The 19,286-nt window shown below is 39.0% G+C and overlaps 1 protein-coding gene across 4 annotated transcripts in view; it reads right to left on the minus strand.

The window, feature by feature from the left end:
* RANBP3L (RAN binding protein 3 like) overlaps window positions 1-18,330 on the minus strand; it is a 46,322-nt gene extending 27,992 nt beyond the window's left edge. For all 4 annotated transcript variants that reach the window (XM_059417009.1, XM_059417008.1, XM_059417010.1 and 1 more), the window contains exon 1: window positions 17,745-18,330. In XM_059417009.1, the coding sequence (XP_059272992.1) occupies window positions 17,745-17,835 (91 nt within the window). In that variant the 5' untranslated portion in view covers window positions 17,836-18,330. The remainder of the gene's footprint in view (window positions 1-17,744) is intronic.
* Between the last annotated feature and the right edge of the window lie 956 nt (window positions 18,331-19,286).

The raw sequence follows: 19,286 nt of genomic DNA on the forward strand, positions 1-19,286 counted from the left end.
CCAGCCATACCTGGAGGAGTTCTATAAAAATGCAAAAGGAATGAAATAAACAACAAATTACCCACCCACCCACATATAAAAAGTTAAGTCTTCGCAGAGCAGGTAGTAGGGTCACAGACTGACATTATGAACTGTGATGGAACACTCTTGGTTCTATGTTATGAGATGCTTTGTACTGCCTTGAAGATAAAATAACCAGGACCCTGGAGGAAAACAGAGGCAGTTTACACAGGAAGTTTCCAGGCTGATTACAAAACACTAACTCAACTTGAGACACAGGATGAATGGACCCTGCTGGACTGTTTCCAGTCCTGGTCATTGCTGCTGAAGTCATACCCAACTGCTCTAATAAATACAGTGTATGAAGTAGAAGGGAAAAACACTCACCCTGTCAATCAACTTCTACATTTTTCTGAGCTGCTTTAAGTTCTTGTCGAAAACGAAGTTATTAACTGCTCATTCTAAGAAATCTAGCATTTCTAGTTTTGACTCATTACGAGAAGCGCACACTAGGGACAAAAAGAACCTGCATGAGAATTGCACAGGAAAGCTATTCCTCTTCTTGTCAATATCATGTTGATAAAGAAATCACTCATTTTCAAAATGGGAATCATATCAGATTAAGAAATTAGAGAAGATGAGACAAGTCTATCTCAATTCACTGAACACAGCCATCATCACCCAGAGTTTATGTAATCCATCCGATTTTCTTTAACTCATCTTCTTCTCATGCTAATAATCTTCAAGGAATCTGTTTGTTGCAAATTCTAAAGAGTCTAGAGTTTTTCCTGCACTGGTGTGTACCTTGGTCTAGAACTTGATACACACAGGCCAATTTTGCAAAACCAAGGAATAGAGATGATGAAAGTCTCTAGTGTGAGCAAGAAGCAAGAAGACTTAGAGGTTGTGTCAAATACAGACCTTGCTACCCTTCTGGGGATAGGACCAATCCCTGAGAATTCTGCACTGAATACACCCGTCCAACCTCACCTCCAAACTGTGCTGCTTAATTTATTATCCAGTTTTACGTGATAGTGGGAGATAGCCAGTGAAATAATTTCATTCACATTTTAGAATCCAGAGATTTATAGTAGCAGTAATTCAGCTGAAGAAAAATTCTTGTTTTTTAAAGTCACTGAGTTCACAATGTCTGTATAAGTGGAGAAGTGCACCGATTAAAAAACAGGTAATTTTAATTAAACCATTTGGTATAGAAGATCTGGCAAAATCATTCTGTCGATCAAAACACAAGGGTGAAGGGAAAAAACCAGGCTTTATATTTCAAAGTGTGTTCTGCAATTACCCCCCAAAATATATGGTCATCATGTACACTGTGCTTTATATTTGGGGGTGATCAGTAACTTTTAAAATAGATATCATAGCACACTCCTTTAAATTTTACTATTATTCCAGGATCACAACATAATTCTTTGAATTATTTCTTTTTTCATTCTTAAAGACAGTAAGTAGCTCCCATGTGATATGCTTGTGCATGTCATGATTAGTCTTTATCCTTTTGCCTTTTGAAGTGTTTAACTCAATATGACTTTTGAGAAGTAACATAAAGGGACACCTGGGTGGCTCAGTCATTAAGTACCTGCCTTTGGCTCAGGTCATGATCCCAGGGTCCTGGGATAGAGGTCCCACATCAAGCCCCACAAGGCCCCCATTGGGCTCCCTGCTCAGTGGGAAGCCTGCTTCTCCATCTACCACTCCCCCTGCTTGTGTTCCCTCTGGCTTTCTCTTTCTCTGTCGAAAGAAAGAAAGAAGGAAAGAAAGAAAGAAAGAAAGAAAAAGTAGCATGAAAAATTAGACCTTGGTGATCTCCCAAGATGCTTCTTTGACGGACTGGTGTACTAGAAAACCTTACATTTGCATCATACTTCACCTATTATAAAACAGGTTTAAAAACATCAGATTTTGGTGGCTACTAGGGGCCAGAATGCATAGTTTTAAACATCCAATCTTTGGCAAAAAACAGACCTGGACTCAAATTCCATCTCCGGAATGTACTAACTATGAACTAGGACAGGTTTCCTCATCTGTAAGATGGAGAGCATAAAACATTCTTCACAGAGTTGTAAGGACTAAGCGAGTTGATGTGGGCAAAAGGCTGAGTGTGGGTGGCAGACACAAAATGCTCAGTAAGCTCTGCTCTTCCAGGATTCTCAGAAGAAACATCATGAAACCGTGTGTTCATCATGAGAAAAGAATGGCTCTAAAACTACCAGAGGTGCCCAAGATCATACAGCTCAAACTTATGGGTAAAGCACGTGAGAGCAGATTCCAAATCTGGAGCTTTGTCCTGTAAGCAAGACTCCCCCGAGCCCCCTGCCCCAGCTTCCACTGTGAGCGAAATGACTACTGGCCAGCTTCCTGACACTGTGAGATGCCTGTGCTGTCCCAGCTCCGCTCCCTCCGTGCTCTGTACAAGCCTCACCAAGAGACCGTCTCGGACTGTGTCAGTCCCCCCGCACTTCTGTTTCACCCTCTGTAAACACTGTAAGAGGTTGCATATAATCTCACCGTTTCTGTTCCCATTCTGACGAAAGAAGGTATTCGAGAATGTTGGCAGACCTGTGGCCTGGTGAGCCTTGCCATCCAAAATCTCCATGTCAATATATACATCCAATCACTGGCCTAAATAACAGACCACTGTATTACTTTCAACAGAGCATACCTACTTCTCCATAATTTGAAGGAGTTATTTTATTGATAAATGAAACAATTTTGTGATAAGGTTACTTGCGATCTTTGATGACTTGAATATGTTTACCAGCAACAAACATGGGACTTCTGGATTGAGAATGCCAAAAGGGGCTGTTTGTTTCTCTCAACACTGTTCCTTTATGCCCACGGGGTAATAAAGATGGGGAACGTGTCCTGGGATGTGCTTGGTCAACTTGGTACCATTTGGAAATACATATTTCATTTGACAGCGTTTATAAATCACATGTTTCCCCCTCAGAATAACTTGCAGTGTGAAACTGCTTCCATATGTTAGGAACGGGTCGCTCCGTTTTGCTGAGAGAGGAGAAAGAGAAATATCATCTAAGTTTTATGACATGTTGAAGATTAATATTGAACAGGCACATGCACAGGTTTAAAATGATATCTTTTTATTTTAAGTAATTCTTTAGTGTTTCTGGGCTGCTAAAATTAAAGAGGTGATTTTGACACGAAGTGTCATATTAGTAAGAATTAAGTCACTCGTCACATAGACTATTAATAAGTCAATATGGCTGAAGCATAGCTTCATACGTCGAATTCAGATAAATTTAAGCTCTTCCTCTTCAGTAAAGAAGCACACTATTTTTAAATTCCTCCATGATTCCAAGGACACAGGCCGGATGGAGAAGTTTGACTGCAACCTCTACTACTTCCAAATCTCTTTTCCTTAAACTTATTCCTCTTTGAGCCTTTGAGCAAGCAGGAGAAAAGGCTCCTTGTTTTCTTGTTTCCACAGGAATAAATGGATGTTATTCCCCTGAGAACAAGACCTTGGAGGCCTAGGCCAGAAGAAAGGAGCAGAGCTGCCCACCCAAGGCGCTCATAAGCCCAGAAGCCCTGGACCTCATTCTCTTCTTGGGAACTCACAGAAGCCGGCAGGAGGGCATTCATCATCACTGAAATGCCCTGCGGGCCCTCCTCGGGCACAGAACTGGACAGGAATAGAGTGATGCCTGCTGCAGATACCTTACTGCACTGATGTTAGAACTAATCTGGCAGAAGTAAAGGCCAGGTAGCAATTTGCAAACAGAAATATTTTTCTTACCATGCTACAAGAGAAAAACACTTTTCAAATTTATATGACTTGAAAAATTCTCAAGAAAACAGAGAACGATCCTTTAAATTCATTCATTTTTTATGTGCAAATTTTTTTAAAACTGTGGGAAAAGATACATAACCTAAAATTTACCATTTTAAGCATTTTAAATGTACAGTTCAGCGACATTAGGTATATCCACATCGAGGTGTAACTATCACCACCGTCCATCTCAAGAACTTTTGCATAATCCCAAACTGAAACTCTGTGCACACAGCACTAACCCCTCTTTCCACTCCCCCTGCCTGCACCCTGTAACCACACTCAGCTCTGTCACTCTGTGAATCCAACCGCTCTAGGACATTTCGTGTAAGTGGAATCATACACTATTTGTCGTTTTGTATCTAACTTATTTCACTGAGCATAGGGTCTTCAAGGTTCATCTATGCTGGAACATGTATGAAGAATTTCATTCCTTTATAAGGCTGATTAATATCTCAGCATATGTATGTAGCACATTTGGGGACTTTTTATTTTATTTTATTTTATTATTTTTTGGAATTGGGAGGTTTAATACAACATATTCCATAATTTCTTAACTTGAACTTTTTTCATACATATATCTGTTTTTCTTTTTCTTTTCTTTTCTTTCTTTCTTTTTTAAAAAATACATATAGATACTTAAGAATAAAGAGAAATAAGACCATAAGGCAAACGCTAGTGACACAAATAAGAGTTCTAGGTAACACTAGAATGGAATAAGGTAACTGATTCCAGAGAATAATAAAGAGTTTTCAATCCAGGACGCCAAATTCGCCTTCAAAATGGAATGAATCCTAAGGCAGGCAAGGCTGATGCAAATTTTTTATCCTTTCCTGTCACCAATGTGCTCCTGCTGGAGTTGACATCAGAGCAGATGAAAGAGTAAGACCACTAGTTGAGGTAGAAGTAATAGGGAGAGCAAATGGTGTGGCAGATGCGGCAGGTTTAAAAAAAATCAGCTTTTCTGCATTTGCCTTCCCCTTTCCTTGTTCTCATTTGGCTGCATGTTTCTCTCCAGCACCTCCCCACGTGTTTCCTCCCTCCACATCTCCTGTTCTCCCCCTTCCCCTACATATTCATCATTTTCTCAACATGCTTAATATTAGGATTATTACACAAGTAAATACTCTTTTCTATGATATTTTCAAAGGAGATAAAATGCAAGTTTATCTCCTCTTGATTTTTTATCCTTTTTAGATACTTTTCTTATGTGGCCCTTTGATCATAAAATTCTCAGATAGATGTAGAAGGAACACAGTAGGAGTTCTTTGCCTTATTAACTTTGAGGCACTTCTTGGCTCTGGTTTCAGTTTTTCTAGTGAGGATCGGTTGGACAAAGTGGAGTTTGAAGCTCTCACATTCAGTGATTGAGGAATATTAATCCCTTGGATGAAGTTTTGGGAGGAAAATGAATTGATTCCTTTAATAAACATTAAATTAATAAACATTAATTGCCTGCTATGATCAAGGAAATAGGCAATAACAATATTTTGAATTTAAATTAAATTTAAATTCAAATCAAATTTAAATTTAAATTCAAATTAAATTCCTTTAATAAACATTAAATTAATAAACATTAATTGCCTGCTATGATCAAGGAAATAGGCAATAACAATATTTTGAATTTAAATTAAATTTAAATCAATAAATGTGAGAAATGTCTACAAAGAATTAAAATGTGAGAAATGTCTACAAAGATAGAAAGACATTTGATACCTCTATTACAGTAGTTTTTGAAGATTTGTTTTCTAAATCTTTATTTTTTTTTCTCTGTATATTTGTAGCTGGAGTTCTTTTCTAGAAGTCCCTCGAAATCTACTTTGCTTTGTCCTACTATCAAAATAATCCCATCTACCAATTCACTTTAGCTTTTTCGATTTTCAGAAAGAAAAATGGCAAATAATACCAAAACATTAATCCATACTTGAGAATGAAGTTCCTTGTGACAAAGTTGGTCTTACTGGTTAAACGGATTCTCCTATTCAGTAGCGTTGGCCTAAGTCTTACCCACGCTCAGTTTATAAAAACGTACATGCACACGAGTCTTTATCTGTGACTCCATTTCTCTGCAAGACAACTAAAGTTTAACACTGACAGCCCTAGCCCCAAAATGTCCATTTCCAGAAAGATGGTGTTCTCCCTCCTCAACTCCTTCCTCTCTAGATGGTCACACACTTTCTTCATGAATTACCTCCTCTCATCAGAACAAGAAAGGTTGGTGCTCATTATTTAAACCAGTCATTACAGATGCCTACCCGAGAGGGACAGTCAAGTTATCAAGCTATAGTGTCTGGAAGTCTGGTCGTTTCTCTGCATGCGCCGAGGGAAAGGAATTTGTGTCCTGTTAGCCTTGGGTTCTTTTTGGACCTGAAGCCCATCCTGCACTGATACAGACCACTTACAAAAAATCCCTTTCCTCTCTCTCTGGTTGAATTTGTAGGTCCATTTTCATTTCCTCAGTTAGAGTTTAACCCCTGTCTCCTGGCTCAGCACACAGCCGCAGGTTTCATGCTCTTTTGCTATGGCTTTAGTTAACCCTGAAATCTCTCGCTGGTAGTCTAGATCTTTCTCCTATGACCTCGTGCTTACTTATTGGCCATCCACGCAGGGTGAGTCTTCTGATCACTGGGTAGAAAGAATGCACCTTTTAACTGAATACAGGTATTCGCTGCATCTTGAATCCTGACTTTTGGATATTATGCTGGTTTTCCCAACAGGTTTCATTAAAAAGCAACTCAGGTGTGAAACTTACCTCACCTGAATGTTAAGACGTCAAGTCAAGTTAATGATTTAAGGTAGAAGTTGAGCCAGCTCTTTGAACGGAGCCCTCAGTTTAAATAAAAGAGCGAAAGATAATAATGACAATTATTTTTTAAAAATTTTATTTATTTATCTGTCAGAGAGAGTGAGCACAGGCAGAGGCAGAGGGAGAAGTAGGCTCCCTGCTGAGCAAGAAGCCCGATGTGGGACTCGATCCCAGGACACTGGGATCATGACCTGAGCCGAACGAAGGCAGCCACTTAACCAACTGAGCCACCCAGGCGTCCCAATAATGACAATTATTTAACCCCCTTTTCATTTGCAGTTTTGGATACTTCTTGTGTATTTAGTTAAAACCCAAATCATCTCTCCAAGGCCATATCAGCCCAGTTCCAAAAGTGGTACAAAGCAACCTTTCACGCTTCATGTGGGGAGAGATGGAGACCATGCAGTCACTGAGATTTAAGGGACAATTGCTCGCCCAGGAAGCAGACCACCTGCCCTGGGCTGGTAGGTCTGCACTGACACGGCTGCATTTTCTTACCTGTTTGTTTCAGGGTCAAATACACCCTTTTGGGAGACAGCTGCATGCGGTGAGCAGTCATATAGGAATTAATTGGTGACTTCAATGACAACACATTTTAAACTGAACCACAAACGGAGCTCATGGGCCAGCCATCACTCAGATAGTTTGCATGTATTTCGCTAAGCATCTATCTTGTGCCCCCCCAAAGAGGACACAAACATGGGTTAAACAGGCTCTGGAGTTTCTTGGATTAGGATCTTGGCTCAAGACCCCAGCTGTGAGGTCTTGATGTTACCTACCTCACGGGACTTTAATAAAGAAATGAGCTAACACACGCAAAGTGCTTCAAACAGGGCCTGTCACGTGACAAAATGTGATTTGTTTATAGGTGACATGGTAGCACTGTGCTTGGTCCCCAGTATAAACCCAGGTAACTGGTCCCAAAGAACTTGTACAACACAGTTGAGGAGGCAACATCCAAATGAATGAAAGAAGGAGGGCCAAATCACAGAATCTTAGTTTTGAAAGGGATCTGATTGTTCTCCTAGGAGAATTTACCATCTGAGGTGTCTGCAGCATCCTTAACAGATAGCCTTCCAACACAGCCTCAGGGTTAGAATGTGTGCTGTGGGCAGTTTACCAGCCCGTGGGTATACAGCACCCCACTGTATGAGCTACCTGGCTGCCAATTTCAGAGTCCTTCATTCCATAGGCTCAGCCTCCTGTCTTCATCGCCAAAATGTCGTGCAGTTTCAGATTCATCTGTGTGGCTCCATGGATCAGTAATTAAATCCTTTCTACTCCTGGCAGTATGCCAGTCTATGGACATACTAGTTTGCTTATCCATTTACCTGCTTAGGTACATTCAGGTTGTTCAAATGTCGGAGCGCATAGGTATAACATCCGCTATCAACATTCCTCTGCAAGCTTTCTGTGGACATATCATGTTCATTTCTCTTGGGAAAATACTTAAGAATGGAATTGAGTACCACAGGGTAGGCATAGATTTAACTCTAAAAGAAACTGCCAGACTGTTTTCCAAACTGGTCACACCACTTCACAACAGTGAAGGGGAGTTCTGGTTGCTCCACATTCTCTGAAACACAGTAGCATGGTATATTTATTTATTTATTATTTGTTTATTTATTTATTTTTTTGCACTGCTGTATTCAATTTTAGCCATTCTGGTGGATGTAAAGTGGTATCTCACAGTGTTTTTAATTTGCATTTCCCTGATGACTAATTATGTTGAGCATTTTTTGAGGTGGTTATTGGACATTTGTATATCCTTTTTCTAAAGTGTCTGCCAGGTCATTTGCCTATTTTTAAATCAAATTGTTGATATTGAGCTCTTTACATATTCTGATTATAAGAATCAGATCTATATATCACAAGTGTTTTCTCCTAGTTTTTTTTCCTTTTTAAAAAAAAATTATTTTATTCATTTATTTATTTGAGAGAGAGAGACAGAGAAAGCAAGAGAGAGCATGAGCAAGGAGGAGAGGGAGAAGCAGGATCCCCAGTATCGGGGAGCCCAACGGGGGTCTCCATCCCAGGATCCTGGGATCATGAGCCAAGCCAAAGGCAGATGTTTAATAGACTAAGTCATCCTCAGTCTTCTCTTTTTTTGTATCAATGCTATCTTTTAAACAACAAATATATTTTTCCTTTTTTAAATTTTTTTAATAACCATATAATATATTTTTATCCCCAGGGGTACAGGTCTGTGAATCGCCAGGTTTACACACTTCACAGCAGTCACCATAGCACATACCCTCCCCAACAACAAATGTTTTTTAATGTTCATAGTCTAGTTTATCTATTTTTTTGCATGTCTAAAAATTGCCTATTCCAATTTTGTGAAAATATTTTCCCGTGTTTCCCTTTAGATGCTTTAGGGACTAAGCTTTTGTATTTTCATATTTCGTCCCAAATTAATTTTTGTGTGAGGAAGGTAATGAGGTCCATTTTTAGTAACATGTTAGCCATTTGTTCCAGAGCTATTACAAAAAATATTACCTTTCCTTCTTTGAGTTATCTTGGTGTCTTTGTCAAATATCAATTGGCCAGGGGTGCCTGGGTGGCTCAGTGGGTTAAAGCCTCTGCCTTCGGCTCAGGTCATGGTCTCAGGGTCCTGGGATCGAGCCCTGCATCAAGCCCCGCATCGGGCTCTCTGCTCAGTGGGGAGCCTGCTTCCTCCTCTCTCCCTGCCTGCCTCTCTGACTACTTGTACTCTCTATCAAATAAATAAATAAAATCTTTTAAAAAAATATCAATTGGCCAAAAATGAGTGAATCAATTTCTGGGCTTCTTCTATTTTAATAATCAACTTTCTATCTTTATACCAATATTACATCATCTCGATTATTGTATCTTGAAATCCAAAGCACAAATTGTCAACTTTGTTCTTCAAGATTCATTTAGCTCTTTTAGGTTCTTTGCATTTCCTTATAAATTTTAAATTAGCTTGCCAATGAAAAAGAAAAGAGTCTACTGGAATTTTGATTGAGATGGCCTTCACTCTTTAGATCAGTTTGAGGAGGATTGATATCTTAATAATATTGAACCTTCCAATTTGTGTATTTAGTTCAATATTCTTTCACTTTTCTCTGCATTTATTTAAATGTACACACAGGTCTTGCACATATTTTGTTAAATTAATCTTTAAGTTTTTTGGTTTTTTTTTTTAGATTTTATTTACTTATTTGACAGGCAGAGAGAGCCAGCAAGAGAGGGAACCAAGCAGGGAGAGCTGGAGAGGGAGAGGGAGAAGTAGGCTTCCTGCTGAGCCCCCGCTTATGCAGGGCTTGATCCCAGGACCCTAGGATCATGACCTGAGCCAAAAACAGATGATTAATGACTGAGACATCCAGGTGTCCCAATCCTTAAATATCTATATCTATATCTATCTATCTATAGATATTTATAAAAACTTACTACTAAAAGGATACTTAAAAATGTTCAATTTCCAATTATTCTTTGCTAATATATAGAAATACAATTTTTTTTTTGGTATATTGACTTTATATGCTGTTATCCTGTGACCTTGGTAAACTCATTTATTCTAGTATTTTTTCTTTTAATGGATTCCTAGATGCTTTTCTATACCAACTATTATCCATCTGTGAATATAGTTTTACCTCTTTTTTTTCTGATATGTAAGACTTTTATTTCTTTTTCTTAACCTAGTACACTGGCTAGTACCTTTAGTCCTATTCCATAATGTTGAATATAAGTGATTATAATGGACAACGTTGTTTTCTTCCCAATCTTAGTAGGAAAGTGTTAAGTCTTTCATTGATAGTGAAAGTACTACATTAGCTGTCAGTTTTTTGAAAACGTTCTTTATCAGGTTGAGGAAGTTCCCTTCTTTTCTAAATCCTTTTAGAGTTTTTACATGAGTGGCTGCTGAACTTTTTTTTTTTTAATCTTTTTGGCATAGTGGTAATCATAATATTCCTTTATTATCCTTCTAATAGCTAGCTACAGGATCTGTAATAAAACCCTCTATCATTTCTGATATTTGGTAATATTTTATTTCTTTTTAATGGAAATTAGGAGTTTATTAATTTTATTAATGATTTAAAAAAATAACTTTTGAGAATTGAAGATGAGCACACTATTTCTTTCTAGTTTTTGTTTTGGGAATAGGAAAAATGAAGGTTTATTTTGTTTTTGTTTTTGTTTTTTTTTTTAAAGCCCAAATTCAGAAATGTAATTAGAGATGGCTTTGGGCAGCCACGGCTTTAAAATATTTTTGGTAAAATACACATACCATAAAATTTAGCATCTTAATCATTTTTAAGTGTACCGTCCACTAGTGCTAACTGCATTCACAAGTTTGTGCAATCTATCTCTAGAACCTATTCCTCTTGAATACTGAAAGTCTTCACCATTAAATAATAACTTCCTAGTCCCCCTTCCAGACCCTGGCAACTGCCATTCTGCATTCTGTATCTGTGAATGACTACTCTAGCCATCTCCTATTAGTGGAATCATATACTATTTATCTTTTTGTGACTTGCTTGTTTTATTTGGTATGATGTCCTCAAGATTTATCCATGCTGTATTTATCCATGTGTCAGAATTTCCTTTCTTTTTCAGGCTGAATAATATTTTATTGTATGTGTATTGTATTTTATTGTATTTTGTGTATTGCATTATATTGTATTGTGTATTGTATTTTATTGTATTTTGTTTGTCTACTCTTTTGTCAATGGACAGATGGGTTTGCTTCCACCTTTTGGCTTTTGTGAATAATGCCGCCATGCGCATATGTGCAAATATCTGTTTGAGTCCCTACTGTATCTTTTGGGGAGATACCCAGAAGTAGAATGGCTGGATCACATGATAATTCTATTTTTAGTTTTCCAGGAACGGCCATACTGTTTGCCACAGCAGATGCACCGTTTTGCCTTCCCACCAACAGTGCCTACAGGTTCTAATTTCTTCACATTCTTGCCAACACTTGTTATTTTCTGTTGTTGTTTTTTCTCTTAATGGTAGCCATCCTAATGAGTGTGAGGTGGGAAGATGAAATTTAAGCCATTACATATATTTTACAAATCCTTATATATGAGCCATCTATTAAGGTCGTTTTAATGGAAAGGATTCCTGTCCTAGGCGAGAGCTTGAACATGATCAAATCTAACAGAATATGAAACTCTCCTTTCTAATTATTTTAAAGTGATCTATATTTGTTTCCACCAATCTGTGCCTTTAAAAGAGAGTAAAATGGTTTTGCAGATAGGACAAAACTCATTCTAGCCTCCTTGAGGCTCCCTTTGGTGAAAGAAAAACAGAAATATGTGTACGCCTTCTTCTTTGATCCTTGTTTATATAGGCATGCATCATCCAAAAGACGTCACACTGTCTAGGCCGTATCATAGTTTTAGAATCACAAAAAAGGAAAGTTAATATAAATCTATTTTGAGAAGCATAATATATATATATTTCACCTAATGTTTTAATATAAAAGGCATTATTTCATTGTTTGCCACTACTGGGCTCCCTTTCTCATGGTTGTGTCTTCAGTTCTAAGCATTTAAATTTTTTAGGTGTTCTAAGTTAAGTACGTTCATAAATGCTTACAGAATATATTGAGGGGAGAGAGTGCGTTTGCAGCACTCAATAGTTCAGACTTCGGAGCAAATTTGATTGCACAGTAAATAGGCCCCCTTAGCCTTTATATTTGTATTTACTAAGTTCAAAGCTAAATTAAGTGCCTTCTGAAACCCTCAAGAGGAGTGTGGCTCAGATACAAAGAATGAGGGTGCGTACAGCAAAGTCAGAACATTATGGAATCAAACCACTTTTTCTTTCACCCAAAAAGTTGAATAGGTATCATTAGCTGAGTTCTCATTACAGAATTCCTCTAAAAACACACATGATAGAAAACAATCCTGGGAGATAAACATCTTTGCATTTCTGGTGTCTAACACAGAATCCAGCAGTTGGCAAAAACTGCACTGAATAAGTATGCGACTGAAGGCATTAATCTATTTTTCTTGACTTGCAGGAAACTGACCTGACACTAAGAAGAGAATTCATCCAGAAATCACAGCCAAAGTATGATGTAATAAAGAATAGATCTGGTTTTTGTTCTCTATTCCTTGCACAGAGCTTCAAAGCACTTAGAATTTCCCAACTAAGTGTCAGGTGTCTGTTTTGCTAATGAGGTGTCTCCAGGGAGGGATTAGCCACACCAAAAAGACCAAGCAACTATACAGTTGGAACTTCTAGCCCTACATCCTACCCCCAACCTGAAGAGAGGGAAGAGAGAGTGGAAATTGAGTTCAATCATATGAAAACTCTGGACACCCAGGCTCACTGGACTTCCTCGTTGGTGATCTCACTGATGTCCTGGGAGAGCAGAAGACCCAGACTCCATGGCGACAGAACTCCTGAGCTCAGAACCCTCCCAAACCTTGCCTTATGTATCTCTTCAGTTGGCTGTTCATGGGCATTCTTTGTAATAAAATGGTACAAGGCTTACTTGGATTCTATGAGTCATTTTACCAAAGTTTTAAACCTGGGAGAGTTGTGGAAAGCCTTGCATTTGCAATCACTCAGGCAGAAATGGAGGTGCCTGAAATTTTGTAGCTGATGTTTGAAATGGTCCGTCCCATGAGACTGAGCCCTTCACTTTGGGAGTCTTCACTAAGTTTGGATAATACCAGAATTGAGTTAAATTGTAGCACACTCAGGTGGTGTCAGAATGAACAAAAGCAGAAGGAATCCTAATGCAGCTTGAGGGTTTGCAGAGAACGTTCTTTGATATGGAGCAATGAAAAAAAATTAAACATTGTAATGTTAGGAATCATGGATTCTATGATTCAGATCTATAGCGCAGAAAGTGCACTGAAAGTAGGCCTTAATAACTACATAACCTTAGAAAAATCACTTGACTTTAAGGATTCCCAGTTTCCACATCTTTGAAATTGAGATAATGATGCCCACTTAAAATCGTTAATTTTATGTATCAATTTGGCTGCACCACAGTACCAGATATTTGGTCAAACATTATTCTGGATGATTTGGTGAGGGTGATTTGGGGTAAGATTTACATTTAAACTTGTGGACTGTGAGTAAAGCAAATGACCCTCTAGAATGTTGTGGGCCTCAACCAATCAGCCGAGGGTTTGATATAACAAAAGACTAACCTGCCCTGAGCAAGAGGAAATTTCAGATTTCAGCAGCAACATTGGTCAGCTCTTTGCCTGGGACTCCAGCCTGATGGCCAACACAGAGGATTTTGGACTTGCCAGCTTCCCTGATTGTGTGAGGCAATATCTTAAAATAAATTTTTTTAAATTTCTAAAAAATTAAAAATTTTAAAGACTATTTTTAATTTTTAAAGGCTATTTATTTGAAAGAGAGAGAGATCAAGCATGCAAGTTGGGGTAGGGGCAGGGGAGAGGGAGGGACTCTCAAGCAAACTCCACACCAAGCACAGAGCCCCACACGGGGCTTGATCCCAGGACCTTGAGGCAATGACCTGAACTGAAATCAAGAGTTAGATGCTCAACCAACTGAGCGACCCAGGTTTTTTTATTTAAAATAAATTTTTTTTTAAAGATTTTATTTATTTGACAGAGAGAGAGAGAAATCACAAGTAGGCAGAGAGGAAGGCAGAGAGAGAGAGAGGTGAGGAAGCAGGCTCCCTGCGGAGCAGAGAGCCCGACATGGGGCTCGATCTCAGGACCCTGGGATCAGGACCTGAGCCAAAGGCAGAGGCTTTAACCCACTGAGTCACCCAGGCGCCCCTAAAATAAATTTCTATCTTTATCTCTATCTCTTTCTTTATCTCTATCTACATACACACACACACACACACACACACACACACACACACACACATTGTATAGATTCTGTTTCTTTGGAGAATCTTAACTAATACATGACCTTGTGTGACTATTGTGAGAATTAAATAAGGTAACATTGAAAATTTTATAATTTTTAAAGGCTTTTAGAAATTTACTTTGTAAATTTTAAAGTATACAGCATTATAAAACATATGGTGAATTTTGCCTAGTACCTACATGTATCACGTACTGAACAGTGTAGAGGTTTTGCATACACAGGTTAATGTTGACAAATGTGGTCTCAGATTAGAGTTAGATATCAGTGGATTTGAACTCTCCCAGAAGAAGCTATCAGACAGCAACAAGTAGAGAGAGGACCTTCCTGGACTTCTGTTCCGGACTCTGTACCAGCTGTTGCTGTAGCAGGTAAATACTGGCTGGACTGGACACCACGGCTTAGTCGGCTTGATTCAACTCATGTACTCAGTGACCAGCCCAGTGCTTTGGATAGTCATTGTTCAGAGAGTTGCTAAAAAACAAGTGACTTTTATCTCAGTGATCACCCAAAAAGCACAGCTTTATGACATCAAGCACCTCAACATAGAGCGTGGAAGTCTAGAAAGTATGTATGTGTTGAATCCAGTTGTGCCCTTGGAAGAGTTAATGCCAGCTAGTCATGGCCCGTACATTAAGTTTAAAAAGTTGGAATTTTGGTGTGGTAGGCCAAAGCCACAAACTCAGAATACCTCAGTGAATAAATCCGCAACAGACCTCACTCTCTGAAACTAATGGCTTTTGCTTTCTTGGACCTTTGCTGAACTTTGCATAATAGCAAGGTGCAAATAGAGCATGGAGGAAAAATCAAGGCCGCTACACTCAAAGAACACTTTTCAACTCCAGCACAGTAACTAGAACACTATTTAGCAGCACAGGAAACACTGCCCAGTGTCACTTGTCAGTTCAGACCTCTAGATGACAGTTTTTGTAGCTGTCAATGGCCTGTGTGAATTGCTTTATGGATTGTGGCTTATGTGGGCTGATATTTTGTGACTCGGTTGTGGAAGAATATGGTTGCTTTCAAAACATTCTAGGCAAAAGCTTCAGTCTGAGAAAAGAGACCAGACTTCTCTTGTTGGTATTTTGGGAAGTATGTCATCATAATGATATTTCCAGTGTCCTCTGAATATGGCCAGTATGAGGAGGGAATATTAAGACAGACTGCCTTCAGTGAAGAAAACAGCGGGATAGTATTTCCACTTATAAAATTGGGAAAAACTTTTAAAAATATTACACCGGTATTACTGAAAATGTAAACTTCTGGTTGGAGGACCAATTGGCAAAACAAACAAACAAAAACAAACACCAAAAAAGCCCACAAAATATTAAAAACATACATATTCTTTGACTTCACAGTTTCACCACTAAGGATATATCCCAAGAAAGTAATCTTTCTCTGCAATGATTTATCCATTAGCTTTTATGAAACACAGTGTTGTTTGTAATAGTGGAAAAAATAGAAATAAAATGTCCCATCGAGAGCTGCCTAAGGAATTTTGTTACATCTATTTAAAGGAATAGTATACAACTGTTAAAAATAAGGTTGTAGGGGTGCCTGGATGGCTCAATGGGTTAAGCCTCTGCCTTCGACTCAGGTCATGATCTCAGGGTCCTGGGATTGAGTCCCACATCGGGCTCTCTGCTCAGCGGGGAGCCTACTTCCCCCCTCTTTCTGCTTGCTGCTCTGCCTACTTGTGATCTCTGTCTGTCAAATAAATAAATGAAATCTTTAAAAAAGATAAGGTTGTAGAAGAATATATGACATGGAGATCTGTTTGTAATCAATTATTAAATTAAAAAGCAGTTTACAAGACAACTATATGTGAAATAACTCTATTTAAAAGACAAGCCAAGGAATAAGTTGTACATGTGCACAGAAGAAAAGGCTAGAAGGATAGGATATACATTAAAATGTTAATAGCAACTATCTTTGGGTGATGATTTTTACCATCTCCTTAATGCTTTCCCTGGCAAATTTTATAGAATAAATATTATATTAGCAATGGAGTGGGGAAGTTACTGTAAGCATTTAAAACAAAATGAAAAGCCAACAAAAACCCATGATGATTTAGAGTTTACTAACAAAAGGGTAAGAATTTCACAATGTTATGATTAAACCCTGGCACATTCCGGGACTTGACATGCTAAGGCAATTAGTTTAAAATAGCTTACAGGAGCCCTGATGATACAGAATGATTTTAAAATTTTCTGCTATTTCCATTTCTTGTAAAGTATTTTCTACCCGCACTATGCCAAGCCTTGTACAGCCTAAGTCCAGGAACGAAGGCAGGGAGGTGGCCTGACACTGTCTTGCAAATGTCAGCACATAGATGCCACCTTGGAAATGGGAGTTTTCAGTGCATGAGCCAACACTTTCCATGCCACTAAAATCTAAAACTGTCTGTGGAAAAGTAAATCAAGTTCTGGTAGCCTAGATCCATACACAGAGACATCCACCAGCCGTTAGAGGGCAAGTTAGAAATGCCTGGGGCCAATACTCAGCCTCTGGGGAGTGATGATGTCATCTATGACAGCACCCTGCCTTTACCCAAGTGTCCTTTGCTGTCCGTGACAGAATGGATTGGAAGGATCCTCTTGGCTATTCGTGTCCACCATCTGCCACTAATCGATGCAGCTGGGTAGTAGATGTAAAATTTTTAAAAGACTGATGGTGAAACTGGCTGCCAGGTAGATAGTTTAGTCTGAATGAGAACCCATCACGTGAAATGTGACACTTCTCCCTGTCTGTCTCCAGCTGTTCCTACATCATAACAGGAAGAGAGTTAAGAATATATTTATTTTTCCCACAGATGAATGCGTCAGAGACCCAGGCAAAAATTAGGTTTAAACTCTAAATCCAAAAATGTGCCATTAGTGGCAGGGCAGGGAAGATAGTTCTAGGCTATCTTAAAGCTACTCTCAGCAAGTTCCCCTTGTAGCTGATTCTGCTTTGCCTGGATGGGCATTTTGAATTACACAAGTCTATCACACTCTAGAAAAATGACAGTGGCCAGAAGTTTAAGCATATAAGCCTCCGAGTTGCAAGTCCAAGGAATATGCTTTCTTGATCGTCTCCCACGGTCCTTTCAAAACCAATAGTAGATCTACGTTAACTCACCCTGATGGATCACGAGTATGTCTGGTCTCAGAGTTAAAAAAAAAAAAAAAAGATGGTAAAGAATTTTACAACCAGAGATTCCCCAGGTACTTCCCCAGCCTACCATTCTTCCTGAAATGCAAATGGCCCAGAGATCACTGAACACATAGCCCATTAGCCTGGCTGACTCACCTTGTGGTCGCTGGTCTTGTGGAAGCTTCAGTTTACGGATGTACGAACTGTTAAACAGGTGGCTGCTGCCTTTTCTTTGTACGGTAGACATGGTGCTGGCGATAGGGCTGTGGCTGCAGTCTCACTAGGGCATTTCCTTCTCTTGGTCAGTAACCTAAAATGGTCTTCATCAGACACCCAGAACCACAGAGAAGCATGCAGGTCCTGTCCTTGAGTGTAAAACATTTACTTCTCTAATAAACTTCCAAATGCTTCCGAGTCATGATTCTTGAAATAAATGTTTACCAGTTTAATTTCCCTTACATATAAAGATGACAATTCGTTTGGATAAAAACACAACTTAATTCTTCTTTCATCTCAAAGTGCTTTGAAGCTTTCCCCCTTTCTGGTGCAAAATCCTACAAAATAACTATTTCTAACCAATGACAGTTTTGGCAATTCTTGCCTCATCTGCTCACATGAAATCGAATGCCTCTGGCATTTAGAGAGGACTGCTGGAGTAATAGACGCAAAATTTAAAAAGTCCTGCTGAGTTAAATCAGATGATTTCAAAGCCTGGTCTGAGTTACCCTTCGTGACAGCTGAAAGTGAACAGTTCTTAAGGGAAGCTGAGGGAGGAGGAGCCAAGGGAGCGAGGCTGATTAGCATAAAGAGGCAGGCAAGAAATGGTATTGGAGTTGCTTTGAATGATAGTGACCAAAGCAGGGATTCTAAAAAGATGCCCTGATGTTACAGTAATCATATACCCGACTTCTGCTACTTTGTAATTTAAACAAAAGCTCAGAGTAGAGGTTTATTCTGCGTGGATATTCATTTGCACATGCAACAGCTAAAGGGTATAACTGGAGCCGGTAATGAGCTCATGGAAATATACTGCTGGAACTTTCAGTTTCTGTAAACACCTCTGAGTCTTCAGAAGGGGGCAGCTACGGAGCAGCCTGCCTGCCAACACAACTATTTGGAGTTCTGGAAGACAAATAAACACATAAAACATTATCTTTCCAACAATCTACCTCTCTTTCCCCTTGCATTCTCTAATTCCACTTCTAGGTCATAAAACACAGCTTTCTCCAGGGGTTTCTTGTGCTGCCAAAGCATATTTCACTGAAATATTCATTGAAATAATAGGATATTGGATTATTGTTTAAAAAACAAACCCCAACACCTTTCATTTGACTGGAAACTGCTACCTCTGAAGTTGTATTGAATGTTAGCAGATCCTGCCCTTGAAGATTCACAGCTCGTAGAGTCTGACCCCAGGTGGTGAGCTGGGGCAAAGGAGAAAGGCAGAGTGGTCCTCCTCAAAGTCTGGGTGGTGCAGCTTCCTGGGCATATTTGGAAATTGGTGCTAAACCTGACACCTTAACTAGGTTACCCGCTAGCCAGATCTGGGTAAGCCCTTCTCCGACTTTGACACAGTTAACAAGTCGCCAAGCATCCTTGGAGTTATGAAAAGTCTTCGGATCTGTGTGCTGGCTCTTTCACGGTTACTGTTATTTATTAAACTGCTTTTATTTTTTCAATAGCTTACTTATTGTAGTT

This window comes from Mustela nigripes, chromosome 12 (genome assembly GCF_022355385.1).
Source record: "Mustela nigripes isolate SB6536 chromosome 12, MUSNIG.SB6536, whole genome shotgun sequence".
Lineage (NCBI taxonomy): Eukaryota > Metazoa > Chordata > Mammalia > Carnivora > Mustelidae > Mustela > Mustela nigripes.